Source organism: Erithacus rubecula (assembly GCF_903797595.1).
Source record: "Erithacus rubecula genome assembly, chromosome: 3".
Classification (NCBI taxonomy): Eukaryota; Metazoa; Chordata; class Aves; order Passeriformes; family Muscicapidae; genus Erithacus; species Erithacus rubecula.
Genome location: NC_136689.1, coordinates 141,989,074 through 142,012,902, shown reverse-complemented (window position 1 = coordinate 142,012,902; position 23,829 = coordinate 141,989,074). Strand labels below are relative to the sequence as shown.

The following is a 23,829-nucleotide window of genomic DNA, read 5'->3' as shown; positions in this document are numbered from 1 at the left end:
CAAGACACAGCCACTTGCTGATGTTTGAAAAACTAAAACCCCCCTTTTATTTCCCTTCAAACTTCATGGAAAATAAGCAACTTGGTAAAAAATAAACGGGAAACTATGCACAGATACCTTAAAAATAGACCATTAGACAGATGCAAGATGCTGATGGAGGTGAAAACATCTACGAGGAGTAAATGGAGCACAAAATGTTAAGCACAGACACAGCATCTATCTGCATGTTGAAAATCTGAACAATGATACCAGAATGATGAACAGATTTTGGAAGAAGGACTAGAATATCACCCTGGAATGGAGCCCACCAAGAGGAGCCAGCCACTGACATTCTGCCCACAGAAAGCAAAGCCACCTGAACAGTTTGTCAGCATAAAGAGATACAGGATTTAACATGGGGAGAGCATTTTAAGATTTTGTAAAATTTAGGATGTAAAACCTTAAGGGGATTATGTAAATGTGCAAAATTAATTATGGGAAGATTCAGGGAAGAATTGAAAGTGAGGAAAGGGAGGTGCTAAGTTGAACTGGGGAGAAAAAAGCCAGGAAATAAAGGAGAAAGGAGCTGGATATGTGTTACCATGCTACTGGTGAGTGAACAGTGCTTGATCAATCTGTCCTACAACCTCATCAAATCCTATTTCCAGCAGTCCTCTCTATTCCAAATTCATGTCTCAGTACCAGTGAGCCTCCAGGTGAGTTGGTTGGTGACTGGGATGAGAGATCTGGAGAACACTGAGGTTCAGAGGCTGCTTATTGAGTGGGAGGGAGGTGACAGCATATATTCAGTTTGCAAAAGTGACTGGGGGAGGAGGGAGGCATGTGGAATAAACTGGTCATCATGTTTAGTTTGGCAACTAGGACTTTGTTTTTATCCTTTTCCTGATGGAATCTGTAGCTCCTGGTCCCTTTTCTGTCTCTGCTACTTGCCACCAGAGTCAGGTGGAGAAGGGGTCATGTTGTCTCACCCCTGAACACTCTGCTCTTTGCCCCTCAGTTCAAGGTGATTTTAGTAATGTTGTAGGAAGTGATATCTCTGAAGGAAAAAGCTGAATGCAGTGCTTCAAGGCAAAGCTGATTAACATCTTTCCTTGGGCAGAGAGGTGTATCCTGTTAGTTAATGGGGCTGAAATAATAATGACTTGCTTAATAGTCTCTGGCAGTAACCTGCTGCAGCACTGCTTAGAAATGACAGCTTGATGACAGGACAAACTGGTTGATTTACCAAGTGAATTACCTCTGAAAGTCCACCCAGACCTCAAACTGTGATTTTTAACTTAACACCAAAGTTTGCTTCCCACCCACACAATGCTGGCTTGCTTACATTTTCATTACCTTCCTCTGACAGATCTATAAAATGAAAAAAAAACCAAAAAACCATGAACAGAGGAAACCTGATGATGGAAAAGCATTAATTGAATTAGAGACATGAACATGCATGCCTACTATCAAGAGGAAAAACAAAAAAAGTCTTCCACACCTGTGTTCCTAATACAGCAGCCTTGGTTTGTTGGCACCAATGAGTTATTAAAAGTGGTTGGCTTTATTCCCTTCTGGCCCTGATGCAGAGGATGCTCTGCTGGTTGGGTGCATGTGGCACTGAGGGACAAGGGGCAGTGGTGGACGTGGCAGGTCTGGGCTGATGCTTTGTTGGATTATCTTCAAGGTCTTTTCTGACCTAAATGGTTTTGTGATTCTGTGATTCCCTGAAAAGACCATTAATTATCACTGGGATTTGTGTTTAGGGAAGAGTGTCAGGAATTCTCTGTGTGCATTGGTGTGGCCACTGGGACTTTTCACAGATGGAAAAAGACACTCACAGCTAAGAAGTAGCATCTGGGGAGGCAATAAATCCACAGCATGATCCCTGACCATCCACATGGGCATCCTGGAACAGCTCTGGGGTGCTCTGGGTGTACCTGACATGGCCAGGAGCTGCTGCCATGGAGAGCCCCAAGGGGAGCTGAGAGGCTGCAGCCCTGGAGAGAGCCCAGCCTGGGCAGGGAGGAGGGAGGAGGGTCCCAGAGGGGCTGAGAGGGACTGGCTGCAGCCCCATCTCCACCCCTGTGCCCCATGTGGCAGAGCAGTCAGGAGTGAATAGGAGGAGGGAGATTAGAAAAGACCCTTGGGAGGAGAGAAGATGTTGTTTGAATATTTGTGTCTTTGTCTCACTATCAGAATCCATTTTTATGCATTTTTTTTCCCTATTTCAAATCTATTTTGCCCTTGACAGTAATTGGTAAGGGATTTTCCTTTCCTTACCTCAATGGACAAAGTGGAAATGCAAATAAATGGTAAAAAGCTCCTCCCAAACTTTCATTTTGCAGCAAATTAACAACAGGAACACCACACTTTCCTCTCCACTGAGTAATTAATCATCAAGAAACAACTTTTCAGTACAACCACAATCCAGATAAGTCAGCCAAGTCACCTGAAGCTGGCATTGTGGAGAGGATGTAACTCACACAACCTGGTGAATTCCACCTGGGATATTCTAGGACTTGCTTTTCAGGTGTTTTTGGTGTCCCCAGTCTGAGCTGAGGTCTCTCCCTGTGCATTTGACTCTAACATACAGTGCAGTATTTCAGAATAAATCCTGTCCAGGTGTCTGTCAGGAGCTGGGTAAGTGTGACTGCAGGAGGCCTGAGTAAAAAGGTCACCTCAGAAATACACTCAAGCCCTGCTGCTGATTCCCATCAACTAGAAAGTCACACAGAAAGTCTTGGTCACACCAAGGCCTCTTGTGCTCCTCGCTTATCTCAACTTTATCATATTTCTTGGATCTTTCTTTCTCTGAAAACGTGGCTGGTGCTTTCATGCTCTTTTCTGTTCCTCACTGGTCCAGAAACACTCAGACGGCTTTTTATAGCTTCTGTTCTTCTTCACTAAGAATTAGCAGGAAAATAAATAAGAGGAGTGAAAAGGCACTGTGTGTTTTGTACCTCTAAGAGCTCATTTGGGTTTGCTTCTGGGTTTAGCTGGCGGCTCCACATATCCTTTATTTTAACTGAGCCAATTTCAGCCTCCACTGTTACAATAAATTTCAAGAGATAGAAGTGTCAGCAAGCTGCCTGGGTAGGAGACAATGTATTCAAGGAACAAAGTTAAAAGTACTCCCTGCTAATGATTTTCAAGCACTGCTCCTTTTATTGACGTTTCTGCTGCAATTGCCTGAAAGCATGTCACCACCAGGGCCTGGTGAATATTCAGAGGAGGCCATTATGTTTAAAATCATGTCTCTCACACAATGAAAATTAAGGAAACCTGTTGGCACAAACACCCTGAGAGCATTATCACATGGATCTCAAAGGCAAGCACAGTGCCAGCTCGTTCCTGAAGTTGTAAGGCTGTTTTCCAAGGGTTGAGTGTGCACAGGTTACAGGAGCAATCAGAGCCAGTGCTTGTTGTCTCCCAGCCCCACACTGATAACTAGAAATCTCAATTTAGTAGGTTTTTATCTCAACAGCAGGTTTTTCCCTACTGCTTCTGGTTACTGAGCTCTTCTGGAAAGAGCCCTATGGTTTCTTAAACTCAGAGTCAGGCAGCAGCAGCAGGATCCCAGATCCAGGGTGGGACCCTGCTCCCTGTGATTCACCCCACAGGAGTGCAGGCACAGAACCTGGTGCAGTGTCTTGGGTTCATTATTACTGGGGCTGACTCTGACTCAGGCTCCTCCAGACTGGCATGAACTGCAGGATGGAGACTTTGGGATCTTTAAAACTTCTAGTTTTTACAATTTGAAGAGATGGGGAAAGTTTGCATCAAGGACTAATGGCAGTTAGAATGAAGACTGTCTCTGGAGTTCTTGGGTTTGTGTTTCTGGTTCCTCCCTTTCCCTTCCTCTCATCTACTGATTACTGTGTTGTCATTTCCTGTAATTCTCCACAAAATCCATATGGCAATCCCTGAAAATGTAAAGGCAATTCCAAGGAAAATCCAATAATAAAGATTTTTAAAAATCCTTTTTTTTTTTTTTTCTTTTTAATAAAGAAAAGTATGCTCTTCACATTCTCACCTCTAAAAACTTTCTGAATCTTTCCTGAATCTCTTCTCAGTTGTTTTCCCTCTATACAGGACTGAGTTATCCTGTTGCTGACTGAAAGGAGAAAGAACTGCAAGCAAATACCCAGGCAGTGTCTTCAGGGACATTTCTACATGTCATAGGGGACAGCCAAGACATTTGGCTATTTCACAGTGTGCCCATCTGGTGCCAGTCCTGGCTGGGATCCAGTTATCTCTGGGCTGTCCTCTTCTCTTCCAGTGAGGGACCATGTCTGGCTCTAGAGGTCGATGAATTAATCAAGAATTTACCCTTTTTCTCATCCCAGCAAGTGTTATCCTGCTGTTCTGTGAAGCCTGTAAGACTCTGTGGGGGTGGAAGGTGCTGTTTATGAAACATGCCATTCCTAAATTAGTTGATTGTGACATTAGTCTGTAACTTTTGCTCATGACTGATTTGGAAGGGATCTCACTATGCCACTTGTCTGTGTTTGTTGTGTCTGCCCACTCCCTCTTTATTTTACATTGAGGCTAAAAAAGTCTCTGGAGTAGAGACCATCTTTGTGTCCTGCTTTTTTACAGCCTAGGGGGAAGGGATAGAAACTGTTTTTGTATTACACAAATGAAATCACCCACTGGGTTCCTGAGTTGCAAAAACACTGTAAGCAAGAGCAATGGAATATGCAATCAGAGAGGTTTTCTCTTGGAAAAACCTACTGAACAGAGACATGGATATGAATCCCTAAAGCACATTTATTCCTTTATTAAATTTATTTGCATGAGAGTGGATCCCCCTCTTTACTAAGCTGCTACATTTTTTTCCTTTATACTCAATATTTGAGAACATTTTTACAGATCAATTAAATCTCAGCTCCACTGATTGCATCATCCACAGTTCAAACATTGGTTTGAAGTTCCTGAGTCATTTTCTGATGTCAGTCTGAAGACAGAGCAACTGAATTGACTCGAGTGACTGATATTCCATGCACAGCATTTGGCTGGGAGCAGAGCTTGGCTCCCCTTCCAGAATACCCACCTTGACATGGCCAGAGCTAAGTTGAAAAAACCTGGCCTCTTTTGCCCTAATCTTGCTTTTCAATGGGATTCTTCTGAAATTGCATTTGACCTCAGAATGCTATTTTATGTGTGCACAGCACTGCTTTTTCATTGCACATTTTACACACTAGCAAGTATTAGGTAGCATTGGATCACACCTATTTTACTAGAAAAGGGCAATACCTTGGGAGCATCCTGGTCTCATGTTTCTATAAGTACCAGAGTTCCCCTGATGCTCCCACACTGATCCAGTTTAAGGCTATGGAAAACATGACTTTCATCACTTTTCACACTGAAAAGATTTGAAACCACACTTGAGCAGAAGGAAGAACAGATGCAGAACAGAGAGGGAAGCAGCCAACACTGGACAGGCAAAAAGCAAAGCCACCATTATTCTTCAGTCTCAGAAGTCTGAGGGTGGACTCCAGGTTTTTCAAGTACTTGTAGCATGTCACAGAGCCCACTGTGACCCTTGGCACTTTGATACAGTAGTTTACTGCCTTTAGAGTCTAATTTAGACACACTTCTGCATGACAGAAGCCCAGCCAGTGACCAGAATTAATGTGTGCTTCCCTGTCCTCATCTCCTTCATGCTGACTCTAGCACCACTGAAACAACTCACTAAATCAAGCCTGGTGCAGATCCCAGTTGAATTCTCATCTTTGGGGAGGATTTTCAATGTTAAATTCACTGTTCCAAATCATTGTGCTGCTTTTGAGAAGCAGCATAAGAGGGTGGTGGGGAGGTCTAAGCAGTGCAAAGAGCCAGGGCAAAATGCATTTATATTGGACAGCAGCTGGAGTTAAAATGCTGAACCCAAATCTTACATCAATTTCTCAAGATTCAGCTTCTGCTAAATTATTTATATCTTATATTTTGTCCTTCTCCTTAAAAACCTTCTACAAACTGCAGCTCAAACTTCTCGCCTGTCTCATGGAAGGTAAATTCCTCAGAATTCAGATTAGCCCTCTGACACTTCTCCAGTAAGTGAAGATGCTCTTTGAAGCATGGGACACAGAGCATGAAATTCCATGTAAAGCTGGTCCTTGGAGATGCCATTTCCTCAATGACCTTGCTATGTTGGGGATGGAAAAGTTTATAGTCCCTTTTCCCAATCAAAAGTCTTCTACCTGTGCAACCAGCAACAATTTGTAATTGCTGCCATAGGAGAAAGTTGGGACCTTTAAGTTCTTTTCAGTCTCATTGGTTCACATTTTTTTAAAGCATCACCCAATCATTTCTTCCTTATAAATTTGTTTTAAAGCATTTACTTGCATTAAAATAGTTCAGTAAAGAGTAGAGGAATAGAAAGTCATTTTAGCACCTGTAGCAACATTCCCACAGACAACTGGAAGAGTTGTTCATCGTGGTTGAGTTGTCACTTGAGTTGTATTTCCAAGGCAGGAGACTCAACCACCCATTTGATGGACCTTAAATCATGGCTTAAAAAGGCAGCAGCTTCTGAGGTGAGCCAGGCCTAGCCTAACTCAGCTGTTCTCCCATGCCATCCCACTTCTACTGAAAACTGCAAATCTTAGTAGCATTTTCTTTGGATACCCCATTAATGATATCTGGAACACTTTCTGGCTGGTAGCATGTTAGATGCCAACACAGTACATGGGAATTGCAGTTTCACATTTAGTTTAGTAGCTGCAGTTTAGTGAGTCAGAGATGCAGTTGAGTTTATTAGTTAAATTATTATTTCTCCTGACTGCCCAGCTATCACAAGGAGGATATACCTCTCACTTTTTTTTTTTTTTTTTTTTTTTTATTCCTGGCTTAACATCTCTTTTTAATTTCAAGTTATGTGTTCAACTACTACAAAAATCCTTATTCACCTTGAATTATCTGGTCTGCATAGTTGTGAGCCCTCATTCCCCAGGTATTCTAGCATAGAAAAGTGACAGATAAAGGTGGTGGCAAGTCACAGGGTGACTGATTTGTATAAATACAGCTACTGCTGCTGTGACAAACCTGGGCAGAGTTTCAATCCTGGCCATGTTTATTTTCTCTTCAGCAAGAAACATTCAAGAACAAATTCCAAAAGCATCTCTGGCTTGTGGGTTTTCTCTTACTAAGAGAGCAATCAGGAAACAAACAATCCAAAAAAAGTTTAACATTTTCTGATATTGTTGGAATGCAGAAGAATTCTTAAATATTTTTCAAGCCCTTTTCTGCTCTGTCTTTTCTCATCTCCCACCAAAAACAGCATGTTTAAAGGCTGAGTTCTGCTGCTTGTACTCACCTTCTGTTTTTCTAGACATCCATGTATTTTTACCAACTCCTGAGGTTTTTATGACAAGTCTCACCATCGTTTCTTTTTAAGCCCCAGGTTCTAAGATCATTTGACCACTTTTAACAAAAAAAAAATCAAGAAACCAAAGAAGTGAACTATCATTGAACATCCTAATTCTAGTTGTAAAAATAATTTATAGAACAATTTTTACTGCATGTTAATCTTACACCATGTTAGAATCTCTGCCAAATTGTCATAATACTTGTCTTTAACCCCATGAAATAGGCTTTTCTCCCTAAAAGGATTCTAAGGGGGTCTAAGTTGAGACTGCATTTGCTTGGTTTATTCCATATTTCACACAAACCCAAAATTTAATCTTTAAAAGATGACTAAGATCTTGAAAAGTGAAAGGTGGAAAGGTAAAAAAAGCAACACAAAAATATTTGGATTAATTGTTCCTCCATCTACCAAGAAATTGTGAAACAACAAACAGAAGCCTGGAGAAACCAAGGGATATCAGCATAGATATTGTCTTCTGAAGAATTCAACAAATATCTTGGCATGAGCTGTAAGACAAGGAAGAAAAATCAGTGCAAAGTAAAAATTTGCATTTATTGTACCTTTTTGCACTACATGGCTTAGCTAGTAGCCCTGCCTGTGGACAACTGAAAAGATAGACCATACAACATAAGAAAATTGAGATTGAAGGACACTACAGATCATCCAGTCCTTGTGTGTGAATGAAGAATTAATTCATCTGAAAACATCCTTGGCAGGTGTTTGCCTAATGCATTATTAAAAATTTCTGTGACAGAGATTCCCATCTTGGTAAATAATATTCTTCTGTGTTTGTTGTCCTTAAAAGTTTTTCTCCTTTTCTGACTTGAATGTCTCTTGCTAAACTTACACTAATTATTTTTTTGTTCTGCCAACAGTAGATACGAAGAACATTTTAATCTTGTCTTTCTGAAACACGTGCCACAGTTGTGAGTGCAAGGGCACTCACATACACAGTATTTTCTAGGCTCCTGTTTTCCTCTTGATCCCTCCACCCAGTCCACACCCAGATTTTTTTCTGCATGGTCTATGTCTCTTGAAAAGTTATACTCCATCTGATGCCTTTCTAGTGTTGAGCAGAGTAGAAGGTTTTTTTTCCCTGAGCCACTTTTTTGAGCATCTCAGAAATGACAGTTTTTCGACGGTATCACCTTATTTTTACTTGGCGGATTAGTAATGTGCCCACACGCTCTTTTGAAGCCTTCTATCTAAGCAATCAGTCTAAAACACCTTCCTGTGTATCTGTGCTGTGGCACTCAGTCATCATCCACCTGGATGATGTCTCCCAATGCCATCCTTCGGATAGACTGCCTCCTCTCTAAAGAGGCTTCATCCATTTCCCTCTGCTTCGCTCCTCGCTCCTTCTGCTTTTTGGACACGTTTTCAATGAGCTTGCTGGCATCGCTGAGGGTTTTTTGGGTCCTCTGCCCCGCGGTTTGCTTGGTGCTCTCTCCCTTGCTGGGCTCCGTGGCCCTTACGGGTTGGGCTCGGGCGCTGCGCTCCGCGCCGTGCCGCAGTGGGAAGCGGCGCCGCGGGGCGCGGGCCGCGGGCTCGGGGCTGCCGGGCGCGGCCGGGGCATGGCTCACCTGCACGCTGGGGATCGGCGCCGGGCGCGGCGCCTGGCCAGCCTCCCCGCACGCACCCGCCGCTTTACTCGGCTTGCAGCTTGGCTCTGAAGGCAGAATAATTTGGATTTCTCCGTGCGGTTTGCTGCTTTTGGGGGGTAGGGGATCGTCTTTGCTCTCCAGAGCTGGCTTCTCGTTCTGCTTGATCTTTTGGAGGTTTGCCAGCTCTCCCTGAGCCAGATTCTTCACGCGTTTCACATGGGGCTCGTTGTGGATGGTGTTGATCACCATCAGCTTCTGGGCAGCCATTTGGGCTTCTCTCTGGATGCTCATAATCTTTTGGAGCTGGGCTTCTTTTACTTCCAGGGGGATCTCCAGAGGGGCCAGCTTCACTGGTCTCTTCAGAGTAATGCCCTCTGAGCTGCACAACTCATTTGCACGATGCAGGCTGGGAGACAAAGCTCCCTCATTTTTCACCTTTTCTGGACACAATTTCTTCTCTCCCTGGCATAGCTTCTTCTCTGAAATCCTTGGAGGAGGAGGCTGGAAACCAAGGTTTCTATGATCATTTCCTGGCTTCCCTCCTGCCAGGAGGAGAACTGGATTTTTCTCAGGCTGCAGGTTCACAATGGTGACTTCACTGACAGTGCAGTTATACTTGGGCTTTTCTTCAGCCATTGGGGCACTCTGAAAGGAAACAAATAGATGTGGACATCACTCTCTTATATTGTATTAATCCTCACTTAAGTTTCTATCCAATGTTTGGAAGTTTGAAAAGAGTGAAATCATCCTGTTTGAAAACTTGATGTGTATTCCTCTTAACCTTAAATCCTAATCACTGTGCTCCTAAAACTGCCTCACCCCAGGGTGATCTAAAATAAAGGGCAAATTTTGTCTCCATATCTAGAGAATAAATTAACCTGACAATTGAGGAATCAGGGCTTGACTCCTCCATGTCTGTCACCAGTGCAACTCAAACATCACCATTCCTCTTCCTACTCAGTCCCAAATATTGAGGTCTTTCTAGGCAGTGAGCAGGGCCAGACTGCACACTGCTCTCACTGATTTAAAGCAAGTTTAGGGCCTCTACAAAACATGGAAAATACCAGAGGATAAATGTTAGTTTGGGGAGGGTGCTAGTTGAGGCTCAGGCATGGGTACTTCTCTTTCCCTCTGATATTCTGTAATCTGGACTTTTGCATGTACTGACATGTGCTTTATAGGGCAGAGTAGGTTCCTTCATTTCCACCAAAATTCTGCCTAGTTTTCCATAAAGAAGAGACCAACAAACTGATAATGATTTTGCTTGTGTCAATGGACAATACTCTGAAATATGCCAAGGTTTGTTCAGAATACTGTGGATAATGCTCAGTTTCAAAAATTGTGTGTCAGGGGTATTAACTAAAGACACTGCTAAATGGCAGATGTGGCAAACCTGGAGTTATTTACATGCTCTTGTTCAGAGAAATTTTATAGTATGGTTGGGAAATAATATAAGAATCAATAACCAATAATCATTGTTGTCAATAATATTAGAATCTCATGGTAAACAAATTTTTGCTGTTCAACTTTCTATCCTGCATAGGCATCAGAGTCTGCTCTTTCTTCTGCCCAAACAAGGAACTAAGGTAACCTCTAAGGTAACCTTTTCATTCCCACTCTGGTCTTTGTACACACTATACATGTTATGGGAGAGACTTGGCTGTATCTGAGACTTCTAGCCCTTATTATCACAAAGATATTTTATTAAATTATAGTATTAACCTGCCTTTCCTCCTCCATAAAGAACATGAGTTCCTTTCATCTCATCTAATTAAGTCTGTTTTGCTAATTTCTGCTCACTGTTATTGATGGGATTTTTTTTTTACGTCCCCAAGCTTAGTATCATTGTAAATAAAACCAATGATGATACTTATCTTGCCTTTTCCATTTCTTTGTGTTTATCAGGAAAACATTTAAGACTGTCCATGGCTCTCTAAATGCAAAGTGAAATAAAATAAACAAGTTCTTGTACTAAAATATAGGCATTTAAAGCAATGGGACAGAATGAAAGCTCTAATGAAAATGGAAATATGTGAGGGGAAAGAAAGAAAAGGCAAGCAATGTAGTATCAATGAATTATCATTTTGGGAAAGATTTTGGTGAAAAAGACTTTTACTTGCCTTTAAAAAGCAATCTCAACCCCAGCCACCTAGTCAGGCCTATAGAACAACCTGCCTAGACAATGTATCTTTCTAGCCATGACAATTTTTTGTTCTCATGCTGGTTTCAGACAATAGTGACCAAGTGATTGGTTCATTCTCTGCTGCACTCTTCTGAGAAAAATTCATACTTGTTAAGAAGGCTTGGAGAAATCTTACACACTACCTAAATCTGATTGGAGTCCTAATGTTAATACACTTAAACCTCATCCAAGGCTAATGTGCAAGATAAGCTGCATCCTCTGTTCCCATGCACACATTACTTAGTACCTTCCAGAAATGTCCATCTGCTATGCATATCCTCCCACTTAAAATTTAATTAAGTAATTGGCCCAATCTTTTGTAGGTAATTGCTCTGTGCCCAAAATTCCCTTTGCAGTCAACGAGAGACCTATGTAAAGAATGACTGCTTCAGGTCCTCTGGATCAAACTATTATGATAGTAGTATTATCAAAGGGACCACCAGCCTTTATTTAGAAACCACAGCCTTCATGTAATTTAAACATTTTTCTTCCTGGTCTCAGCTTGCTGATCCTTCTGATAAACTGCACAGCAATGGGACAGCAGAAATAGAAGTGCCACAGTACATTACCACTATTTAACTAAATTTACAATATGCCCAGTGGCAAATTGGCATGGAGTGGTTTCAGATCTAGAAAACTTTGTGTCCCTGTTAAACAGGAAATCCCATGTCCCTCTAAAGCTATCTTAGTATCCAAACTTAGGTCCCTAGAGACACTTCTACTAATTTTAACTCATTTTGATTTCAGGAGTCTGCTCATTACAGGGCAATAAACACTTGACTGTAAGCTAAAAGTGAGATTTGGAAGAGTCTTACAGAAACCTTGTACATCAGCTTAATAACTGGATGAAGAGAAGGGATTGAGCTGAGGTTCCTCTCCAGGATTGGTCCTCACCTCTGTTGTTCTACATCTGATGAAATCAGACAGATACAAAGCAGCCTCAGGCACCCTGAGGTTTCCTGTTGGCACACACCTGGCAAAAATGGGGAACCAAAGTGAGCCAAGCACATAGCATGAGTTTAGATAGCCTGGCAACCAGCTGGACTTTGTCCAGGAAGTCAATCTGTCAGCAGGGGAAAGAAGCAGGCTGTTGTGCTGTCACAAAGCTCTGCAGGGCTTCAGATCCAAACCATTGCTTTATGCACGTCACTGCCCCATATGGCTCCCAAATACTTCACCAGTTCAGTCCTGTTGTGGATATACCTGCTAGGAGGTAATATTGGTTGGTAGCATACATGATTATAGATACATGATTGAAGGGAATCCTTTAAAAATCTGAAAGTGTTCAAGGTCAGGTTGTCTGGAGCTTTGAGAAGTCTGGTCTAGCAAAGTTGTCCTTACCCACAGCAGGGGGGTTTGAATTATCTTTTCTTGAAGGTCACTTCCAACCCAAACCATTCTATGAATCTATGATCTTCACTTCCTTTAGAAATCTATGACTTCTTTTTAAAAACCCTCATGAGGTTTCCTCTCCTTGCTCAATGAAACCAAATTGATAGTGCATTTCATAAGAGTTAAAAAAAGAAAGCAAATGCACGCACGCATACACACACACAAAATCACCACTCTAAATCCCAAACTCTTCCTACATAACAAGATGCTTTAATCTCATTGCTACAGGATAATCTGTAGTGATAAGCAGATGTTACACAACTCTGATGCTTTTCCTTCCCATCATCACGTGTATCAACTGATTGCTGCAGTTCAAAGGGGAGGACAGAAATACCTAAGAAAGGAAGTTCACAGATCAAATCCTTCAGTTTATCTGGCTGAAAGCTTCTCCCAGAGTGGGTTTTATTTTAGTTCAGTTCCAAAATAAACACCAAGCCTTCAGTGTGCTTTAATTCTCCATGTGATGCCTGAAGCTGTGCCACTGAAAACCCCTCTGGCATGTGGAGATCCATTACACATGCTGTCATTCATCAGGGGAGAGAAACAATTCAGTTTAACCATCTAGAGATGAATGGCTTTGCTTCCACTGCAGATTATGTATGTATAGCAAATAGCTCAGGTCATCATGAATGAACAATGCAGAAACAGAGCCAGCACCTGAATAATTCCCAGAAAAGCCTTAAATATGCAGCCTTGCACTTTGTCAGATGGCATCATTATCACACCTGCAATGTCAGGGATTTAAATCATCATTTGCTGTGCTAAAAAATTTTAAGGATGTTATATTGTCTGTGAGCCAGTGAGTCTGAGGAGGTCAGAGGGTCCTTTGGGCTGAGAAAGATAAAACATAACCCTGTTCATAATCATCATTATTGAACACAGTGCTAACATCACACCTGGCTGTCTTGGATCCCAGAACAAACAGGTGCCAAGGTGACTACAGGAACTTCATACAAATAAATTCTTGCTGTGTTTCCTCAGTGCAGGAGCCAAAGATAATGTCTCATTCTGCCACAACTCCCTTTGCACCACTGGTATCTTAAAACAGCAGTGGCAGCAAGAAGAGTTTCCAAACAGAACAAAGAAAAAGCATTTGAGTGCTCTGAAAACCAGCTCATTATCAGGGAACTGGTTTCAAATCCCTTTTCCACCACAAGCTGCTCATGGGATGGCAGGGAAGATGTTTTTCCCTCTGTGACTGTGTTTTTCACCTGCAAATTTGTACTGACCCCCCCCCTCCTGAACCATAGGGCACTGGAGATTATAAACTACCCAGAAAGAGGGGAAATGAAGTTACATTACTTTCCAAAATAGGTTCAATTCCAAATAACCTGATTTTCAGAAAACAAGTGTTCTATAAAATGTGGTACCTGTTGAATAATTAAAGCCTGAAAAAAAACTATGATTACTTGAAAATTATGTCAAATTTTTCTTGTTGAGAGATTGTTCTTACATTTTGGGTTTTATTTTGCAGGTGAGGGAAGGTTTGGGGCATAACCTAGTATTTGCAATAATTAACCTGAAGGAATGTTTTTTGAAAACATTTCAAATTTGTTCATAAAATTTGGTGGATCTTAAGAGGAATTATCCAATTTTATACAATTTGGCACACTCTTATTCCTAATATTATTATTATTATTACCTTAATAGGTCGTCCTGGAATTCATGAGAAGACCAGTTTGGGTTCCAGGAAACCCACAGGAGATTGTCCCTTGCAGGTACACTCAGCTTCCAAACCATGGAGTCTCCAGATTTCCCATATGCCTCCCAAGATTTACTGAGCAACCTCAGTCTTGGGGAGCTTCTTATTGGGATTTGCAATATTACAGGAAGGAAGGGGAAGTGCAGAACTCCAGCCCGAATGACAAGTAAGTAATGTAAACTAACTTTTCCAACTTCCACCTCTACAAAGGGACATTGTTCCTTATTTAGATCACGACAAAAATTTATAAAAAGTGAGCAACTAATATTAGTCTTCTAAATCCAGATTTAAGACATAAATAAATAGCCTGTTTTTCAACAGTAGCACTGGATTTGACTCCTTAAATTCAGCCAACTTATTTAAGGATCTAACTCAAAATTCCAGCTTCAGCTTTAAAAATCTTGGTGTCAATTGTTAGAATAAGGATGTTGATTCCCCAAAGCTCTGAGCATCTCCAAACCCTATCAATCCAACAAGTCTGTGGAGAAGTAAAGGCCTGTACATGCAGTTGGGCCACTGCTGACCAGGGTGTGTGTCTGACATCACAGCACATGAATCTTCTCACTGCTGTGGGGGAAGAGAAGCAGAAATGACAAATGCAGTGTTTCCTGCTAACTACCAGCTCCTGCTTGTGCTACATGCCCACAAAGATCACAGCACGAGCAGAACCTGCAGACAGAGAGACTGAGCTCTTCCCTGGCTGTATTTTTTTCTTAATTTAGGGCTTGGCACTGTAAAATGCAGAAAGATGGAGCTCCTGCTGAGGAATGGATGTGTTACCCTGCCCTGTCCCACTGATAGCAGGGACCAGCACCTCAGAGTCAGGGACAGCAGCTCTGCCATCCCTCAACCTGCCTCTTCTCTGGGTGCCACCCATCCATTGCACTCAGAAATACCCAGGCACACAAGCACCTTTTCTCAGCTCTGCCAGGCAATATTTCATTCAGAACAGAAGAATGAGCATCCCTGTCTTCAGAAAAGGAGGTGTCAGCAGTGCCACTGCTTTTCTTAACCTTATGGGCTAGAAAATTCACTTCTTCAAACAGAGACCCTCAGGTCCACACATCCCATCTCCCCACAGGACTGGGGGTTCTTTTCTCCTGCCAAAATTGCTCCTATTTTTGTTTTCTTTTGGCCAATTAGACCAAAAGTGAAAAAATGGCATGACTGCATGATCTGGTAGCAAGGGCAGCTTTGGATATACCCTTTGACAAGGACAATTTAATACCATTGGCTTCACTGCCAAAATCTACTAGAATTACCAGTTATGAGGCTAAAAGCTTCTCTCTTACTTTCTTACCCCTTGCTGCAACACATTTTTATCTCCACAGAAGAGATCAAAATGTTTTTTATGTCTAACAGAAAGATTTGAGGTTGTTTGTACCCCAGGATTGTCTCATGTTTTCCCTAGGATATGCTCCCAATGGGTTGCTTCAGGGTGAGTTTCATCAGAACTGTGTATTCCCCATAGTAGGAAGACTTTGGGGAGGCATTGGGGAGCTATTTGAAGGCTGTGCACAATGGACAGGAGTGAGCTCTGCCCTCTTCAGCTGTTAAACCCAGTCTGGGGTGGATCCCTGAGGCACAAGCACAGTGCTGGGTCATGAGCAGCTCACAGTCCCTGACAGCAGGTACCTCAGACTGGGGGTGACATCACCTCATCCTCCACAAGATCCTGTCCCAATCCAGTGACTTTGGGTCCAGTGGCTAAAGGTAAAGGAAAGAAGCTCAGACCAGGGAGCCAGCAGTGCTCTGGAGCCTGCAAAGGAGACTCCAGCCCTTTAATGGCTGGGATGGACCCTGAATTCCACCCTTTGTGAATTTTCTTATCCACATCCTAAGGTTATTACTCACTTCAGACTCTCACTCCTTAAATCCATTTTTCACGAGTTCCTATTAGAATGTGGTAGCATATAGTGTTATACCAGTATTGATGTTAAAGCAGAATTACCTGCTAGTCCTGCTAATCCACTGATGCTTTTACAGCAGGGATCTTACAAATAGAGATTCTTCATGAAAAAATGATTAAACATGACCTGAAAGGCTGCAGCTTTCCAATTCCCTGAAAACTTACCATTTCCTTGTTGAATACTGTAGCGTTTAAGGCCAGAAGAATCAACGACAGCCCATCCTCTGATCCACTAATGACATGGATGTTGAAGGATTTTGATGTCACTTTTTTTATCCTCAAGCCTATTATCTGGCTCTTGTGCCGTTTGCTCTTCAAACAGAGGCTGCTTTAGAGGGATTGCAGTAGCAGGCAGGGAATGTAGGAACTGTTCTACCTTTTGTATGGACTTAGTCCACAGCCAGAGACAAGTCACTGAATATCTCTGAGCCTCACAATCAAGGGATGTCCTTTAGATATCTTTCAGGAATTGGGAGTCTGTTAAATTGGCTGCACTGCTCGAGAAAATGGCTATAACCTCTTTCAACCTAAATTTATCTCTGGCTTGAGCAGGACAGTGTCTGGTGTATTCCACTCTGCCCAGTGGTCCTAAAGTGCTGCAGTGTTGCTCAGTTTCTGTGCTCTGATCTGGGAAGGGCTACATTTCAATGACATGTGGATCCCTGCACTGTTTGGAGACTGCTGTAGGACGTTCCAGATGGTAGGCAGAATTCATTAATCTGTGTCATGAAAATTTGATTCATATGAAGGTAGTAAATTGTTTATGTATAAAATAGGCAGGGCTAATACATAAGCATTCAGGGCTGAATCACACCAGTATACAGGCACACACAGCTCACAGTGAACTCAGCTTTTCAGCTGTTACAACAAGAATCAATTGAACAGAATTATTAAGTATTTGGGTAGAATATGGCAACACAATAGCTGCTGCACTGTTAAAACAACCCACCCCTCCCCATAGTAATTTTAACTCAATCTTTAGAAGCCAGCAGTGATTGAAGAGAGAAAAAAACATAATAATAGAGAGAGCATCTAACAGCCTGGGCTGGCTGCTGCATTTGCATTGACGTCAGAGCAAACAAGATTAAATGAAGGCAAGCACAGCTACAGAAATGTGACCTTAAACACAGCCCCAGAGTTGCAGACACTGCCAAAATCTTAGCTGTAACCCCACCTGGGTGGCTGATGCAGGCACAGAGATGCAGCCTGTGAGAACTGGAGATCCCAGCACGGAGAGGGCTCTGCTCACCATGGGGCACACAGGAGCCAGGGTGGGCACAGGGGATCCTGCTGACACCCTCCTCCACCAGCAGCCACTGAGGCTGCCAGGATCTACAGCAGCCTCTTCCTGCTGGGGTTGCTTCAGTCCAGGCCAGGATCAGGGAAAAGATGGAAAAAGGCTTGATCTCATTTTCCCGGTCACTCACTCACTTTCTCTTTGCCCACTGTAACCTTGACATTTTTGAGGTCCAGTCTTGGAAAGGCAAAGTCACAGAGAGAAGCAGGCCACTGGGAACAATGGTTAATGGCACCTTCAAAAAGCTAAGAACAATCCCAGCTACAAGTTTGTTACCATAGGAGCAAAGTCCATTCAAGTCTTCTCAATCAAATAAAGCATGATTACATGGTGACATTGCCAAAATCTGAACCACTGTTCACTGAACAAAACCACAAAAAATTATCTACAACCAATAAAAAGCCTCTCTGGCTAGAGAACATCCCCTCAAAAATCCTAAGCAGGGGGATCCCAACCTTCCCAGACACTAGGATTTAGAGTAAATGGAGGCATTTCCTTTGATTTAAAGGATGGGATTACCTGCTGTGCATCATTTAAACCTCTCAAAACCAGGCTGACTTGGGATATAGAAGATTTAATGACTTCACTGGGTCTGACTGCTCTTAGCAGTATTTCACTTTACATTTGCCACAAAAGAATTCAATTTTGGATCTGTGGGGTAAATTGAATCAAGCAGAACAGCAATTTCAGGCTGTTTCCCCAATTTGAAGAAGATAATCCAAACACAAAGTTTTTTTCATGTCTCTCTATTGAGGAGTTCTCTGAAGTGGTTCAAGCACATGGGCAGAGCTTTGGCTGTTGTAGGACCTTCCCCAATCAATTTGCCTCAGCTGAGGAAAACTGGCGATTATTTATCCATGAGCTACTGAGAATTAAATTTTTACCCCATTTGCTCCTTAAGGTAACTACAGACCATTGGGCAATTTTGTGTCACCTGCACCTTAGAGTCCATAATTAAACCAGATAGGTTCTCTGGTGGGGTAGAAGTGCAATAATTAAAATTGGCCTAATAACTGCACTTCACTCAGAGCTCCATCCAGGTGCCCCTGTTATTGGCTAAGCAGAGTGCAATGAAGAACCCAAAACCCTTTCAAAATTTTGTCCCTGTAGTGTACAGAGTTCATGGGGGCTTACTGACTTTCTGGTCTGGTTTCAGACACAACATTCAGTCAATATTTTTGGGAAGTGCAGGCCTCTTGGATAAGATTTCAGGACCTTGTATCATTTTCTGATCCCAGCATCAAGAAAAGGAGAGAGTTGTTGTGTTATGTTGTTTGGGTTTTTTTTTACCCATGCACTGTGGGTACAAATACCTCTGCAGAGATATTTGTCTTGGATACTGATGGGTTTTTTAAATCCAATAAATCTCTAATCTAATCAAATTTCACCAAGCAATTGTTCCTCATCCTTAGGAGCCCAGGGATCTAAGCTGTATTATGTACCTAGCTTATTGCTGAAAGGCTACTGAAGACTTAATGGATCCTTCACTGCATTTCTTCTGTCCTCTCTTTAGCGTGCCAAAGAGCTGTTGTTGCAGGAATTTCAACTGGTCCTGTTTTAGGACCAAAAATTTTAGAATATCCCATTCAGAATTTGCTGATCCTGCCCACATGGATCACTGGTGCTGTCCTGGAGACACTTAATGTACCATTGAATGTTGAAGAGCAGCAGTTTTTATTTCTTCTGAATCATGAGGTATGAGATCTTGGCACTTGTGCTTTTAAGCCTTTTCTAGTCCATCAGCCAAGAGTTGATTTTTTGATTCAACACTTAGCAGCTGATTCTACTTAATATGGAAACACAAACAGATCCTTTGTCTCACTCTGTCTGTTCAACCATTTGCCAAAAAACAACCAACTTTAAACCAAAAGCTGCTTGCAACTACAGCACTGGCTCCCACTCTGTCTCCTGACATACAAGGAACGAAGTTATTGGAATAAGCACCTAATCCACCAAGCCTGGATCCATCTGAATTTTTATGTGTTGGTGACATTCCAATGACCTTGCCAATGAAGAGGACACCCTTACTGGCAGATTCCCCATTAGTCCAAGTGTTCATGTGGGAGGAAGATCTATTAATTTCATTGTGGAATTTCTAAATTCAGCTTGCCAGCTCCATAGAAATTTTGATGACTGCACTCATCTCCCACTATTTTAATTATTTTTCTCCTTCTTATTATGATTGCTTTGCACTCAGGAGTTAGGATGTAAAGAAAAACAGTTTTTCTCATGGATGTTAAACACATCTCACTGCACAGAACAAACAAATACTGGACAAATTGCAGCTTTCCAGCACAATGCCAGGACAAAGTTGCTGTCCCTCACAGGCACAAGGACCTTTTCTGCAATGTGAGCTGGTCATGGAGACAATTTCAGCTCTTCTGGAGAGCAGAGTTTAAAGTTAGAGCTTTTCCAGTATGGTCCATAACACCAATCCAGGTAATCGTATTATCCATAGGTTTGAAGACCTTCCTAAAAATTTGGGTTTATTCTGCTCTTGTGCTCAGAAATTAATCTCTCAGTGGAAATGTTTCTGTTCACTTTGGTGGGTTTTAGAAGTAAAGCAGCAAGGAAATCTTCAGTATTGTCCAAAGTCAGATGCCTGTACTATAACACAGAGCTCCACCCTTGGAAATCCTTCCAGATCCCAGAAGTCCTTGATTCTGCTCACTTTTATATTCAATGATGGTACTGCCCTCGATTTCAGAGGCAGAATCAAGATGGGATTGTTTCAAATCCACCAGGACAATTCTGCAAGTTGTATTTCACCCCATTTTATGTGTGGCTAAGGAAAATGGTACCTCCCACACATATTCCTCTTGGGTATTCCATATGTTCCTCATCTGAGGATCCAGTGAAGCTCACTCACTACATATGTGCAAACAACCCATTCAAGAGTTCTTAAAAGTGAAGAAAAGTGAATATTAAGCCTGTCCCTGTTCAAAATTCCATGCAAGGCCTCAAATTCAAGTGTCAGTAGAATCTTGCTTCCCCCTGATTTTCTGAAGAAACACGGGGTTTTCCTCATCAGAACTGTGCACTCATAAGTTTCTGTAGGATGAACATCTTTGGTCTGTTAAAAATATCTCTATGTATACCAACAGTTTTATTTTCAGCTTCAAAAGTCACCCAAACCAGCACTGCCTCCCAAAGACTCAGATGATTTCTCTTAGCACTGTTTAGCACCTCATCTTGTTCTTAGCTCATGGACCTTGAGTCTCAAGTCTGTAGCTCTCCTTGCTTTGTCCCACCACGACTTCTGCTCCTGGTCCCTGCAATTTACTTTGAGAAGGAGACAATTTCTCCCTGTAAGGTTTGGAGTGCTTTTTGGAATTTGTTTCCTCTGATGAGGGCTACCTTAGCCATCAAGGTCGTGTGTCTTGGCACACCCACACATCTTTTGTGTGCCTGTATTGCTTATTCTAATTCAGCAGCTACTGTCTTATCTAGTCAGAGTGCTTTGAAAGGCAAATCCTATCACAGCATAATGGGAAGGGAAGTTAAAGCTATTAACAGCAGATTCTTAGGGAGGCAAGGGGCAGAAGGGGAACTCTCTAATCATCTTCAGATATATTTTCTTTCCTTTCTTATAGGCTTGAATAATAACTAAATATCAGCTCCTCTCAATAGCTTTAGATGCTATTAGCACATTCAATCAGTAACTCAGAAAAGGAGATGGAAGCACAAATACATAGATTCACACATTCATAGAGAGAATGGTTTGGGTTGGAAGGGACCTTTCTGCCCCTTTTCATTCCCCATCCCATGGAACATCTTCAGGGGAAAGGGCCCCCCTCGATGGAGTCTTCTGATGGCTGTCCTTCCTGATAATTATGTCTTTGGTAGAAAAGAATAGAGGCATGGAGAAGCCTAGAGTGAGTCAGGAAGGGACATCATTTCTGTGAAAAGGAAGCCTCACTGAAACAATATGTTTCCTAACATTGTCTTCTGATCAAGTTAGAGTCCTCCTCCTGCTCTCTGTCTCTTTCATGGCCCTGCACTGTGTCCCCTGACTGAGCTCCTCACCTGAGAAACTGTATACCTTACATTTTCCATGGCTACTGCCATTAATTACCTTGATAATTTCCATCCTTAAGCTTCAGTCTGAATTATTACTCATTTCCCATCCTGCCCAGCCACTACCCTGTCTAGACATCTCATTTGGCAGCTAGACATAGGAGTGTTGCTGCCTTGGTTAAATAGTTGGTACAATGTGGTACAATTACCCTCAGTAAAATCCCTGGTGAAGGTTGTTTTTAAGCATCTCCCTCCCAGGAATTGTTGAGTCAAGGGTGAAGGTATTCAAGGGAATCAGGGAAGGTTGTCAGCATCATTCAAGGTGATCTTCAGCCATTTTAGAGCAATGAACAGCCCCTTATGTAGTGGAGGCATGAATAAACTCTACATTAAACACTGGGATTTTAGTTCCTCTTGTCTATACCAGACCAATGTTGGGCTTAAGCCTCACCTCTTACTTGTTTTAAATAAAAATCAAGCCCTCTTGGTGCCTTGCTTGACATCAGCTCTTAATCTCCAAATGCTCAGACTCAAGAGCATAAAGAGACTTAACGTGTCTTGATATGGTTCCCACACTTCAAGCAGACTAAATAAATATTGCTGTGGTTTTAAGGCCAACATCAAACCATCATCTCATGAAAATAAGGTGCTGATTGAAAAGTGTGTGGATCATGGGGGAAGCTGTTCTTGTCTAATGGTCTTAATTTCTGTCAGTTTGTGAGAAAAGAGTCTCAGAACACCATTGCCATTGGCTGTGTTGTGATAGCAGCACCACAACCAATCTTCTTTGGACCACCCAAGAATTCAGATGGTACCACACACCTGCAAAGCCACCAGCACCCCACATCCCAGATGTGCAGATTTCATCCCACAGCACAGTCCTGAAGAGCTTCTTTATGCTCACAAGCTGTGGAATGTTTGTGTAGTTTGGGCAGAGAACATGCCCCACACCCTCTGCCACACAGATTCCCTCTCAGCATTGTGCCTCAGGTCTCTCACAGTTTTCTGAGTGCCCTCCCAGTTGCTGGGAAAGCAGCATGACTGAAACTGGAATAGAAATGCCAGTTCCTTCCCCATTCCTCCAATAAACACCTGAAGTGCTTTCCTCACTTGGAAAACCACCCAGTAGGACCCCAAGTTTACAAAGCCCCTGTGTGTAATCACCTCCATTGGGGATTTTCCTCCTTATCTGCATTTCCATATTGCAGAAACCAGACCAGTATCATCACCTGTGTCCCAACAATTTCTTTGTTCAATTCATTGATCTTGGAGATCTCTTTAAGGAAATTAGGCAAATTAGGCTTAAACTTCTCCTGAATCCTTTCCCTGCTAGTGAAAAGCTGATGGTGGTTATTATTAGCAGCTTGGCTTTAGAGTTATGTATGTGTTGGGATAAGTGGTCTATTTTAGTAGCAATTATGTAATATATCAGAAGATACTGGAGATCTCAGGACAAATACATCATGCAAGATAAAAGCATGCTTTACTTATAGAAAAATTCTAAGAAATGTCATGACAAAAGGATGCAGAACACTTGTAGACACATTTTAAAGATTTTAATAGAACTCTCCTCTCTTGCAAAACTCTATGAGTTTTGCACTCATCCTAGAGGGCTGAATAGGAAGACTAGACATTCATAGATTTATGGAATGGCTTGGAAAGGGCCTTAAAGATCATCTTCTTCCAATCTCCTGCCATAGGCAAGGACATCTCCCACTAGACCAGGTAACTCAGAGCCCCATCCAGCCTGGCCTTGAACATTTCCAGGGATAAGGGGAGTCCACAGCCTGTGAGCAACCAGTTCCTGCATCTCACCACCTTCATAGTAAAGAATTTCTCCTAATATCTAATCTTCCTGACATCCAGGCTAAGTCTGCCCTCCTTCAGCTTTGCTGGGATTCAATGAAGTTGAGGGGAAGTACCTTCCTTTCACATCTACAGGCTTCTTCCTCTAAAGATGATACCAAGTGGTCCTTCAGGGAAAGATGGCAAAAGCTGGAAGATCATATTGTATAATGGGAGACAGTCTCTGCAGATGAAAAAATCTGTAGAGCCTGAGCATCCAGCTCAGTTTCCAGCTGTGTGAAATTGTCACGCTGCTCATAATAACCAGAAGGATTGAGACTGCAAACTTATCTGGCATTTTTTTTGCAAGCATAATTTTCAATTTTTACATGCTCCAAACATCACAGTTTCCTGTTCACAGCCCCTGTTAGATATCCTGAAATACATTTCTTCTAGAAAACTGTTCTGTTTTAGCCATTCTTTTAATGCTTCCACGAGGAGGGATTTTCAGCCCATTTTTGCTGTACAGTTCATTGTTCCTAATCTCTCTATTGCCATTGCTATAGCAATCAAGTGCCTGTGAGATGCCC

The 23,829-nt window shown here is 42.2% G+C and overlaps 1 protein-coding gene across 1 annotated transcript; it reads right to left on the bottom strand.

Moving 5' to 3' along the window:
• Positions 1–8,604: 8,604 nt before the first annotated feature.
• LOC306799055 (uncharacterized protein) lies at positions 8,605–22,767 on the bottom strand (the record flags this gene model as incomplete). The annotated part of the gene is made up of 2 exons (XM_079299570.1): positions 22,684–22,767; positions 8,605–9,600 (listed from the first exon to the last, which is right to left on the bottom strand). Exon 2 carries the CDS (start codon positions 9,589–9,591, stop codon positions 8,605–8,607), a length of 987 nt encoding a protein of 328 aa, XP_079155696.1. The 5' UTR covers positions 9,592–9,600; positions 22,684–22,767.
• Between the last annotated feature and the right edge of the window lie 1,062 nt (positions 22,768–23,829).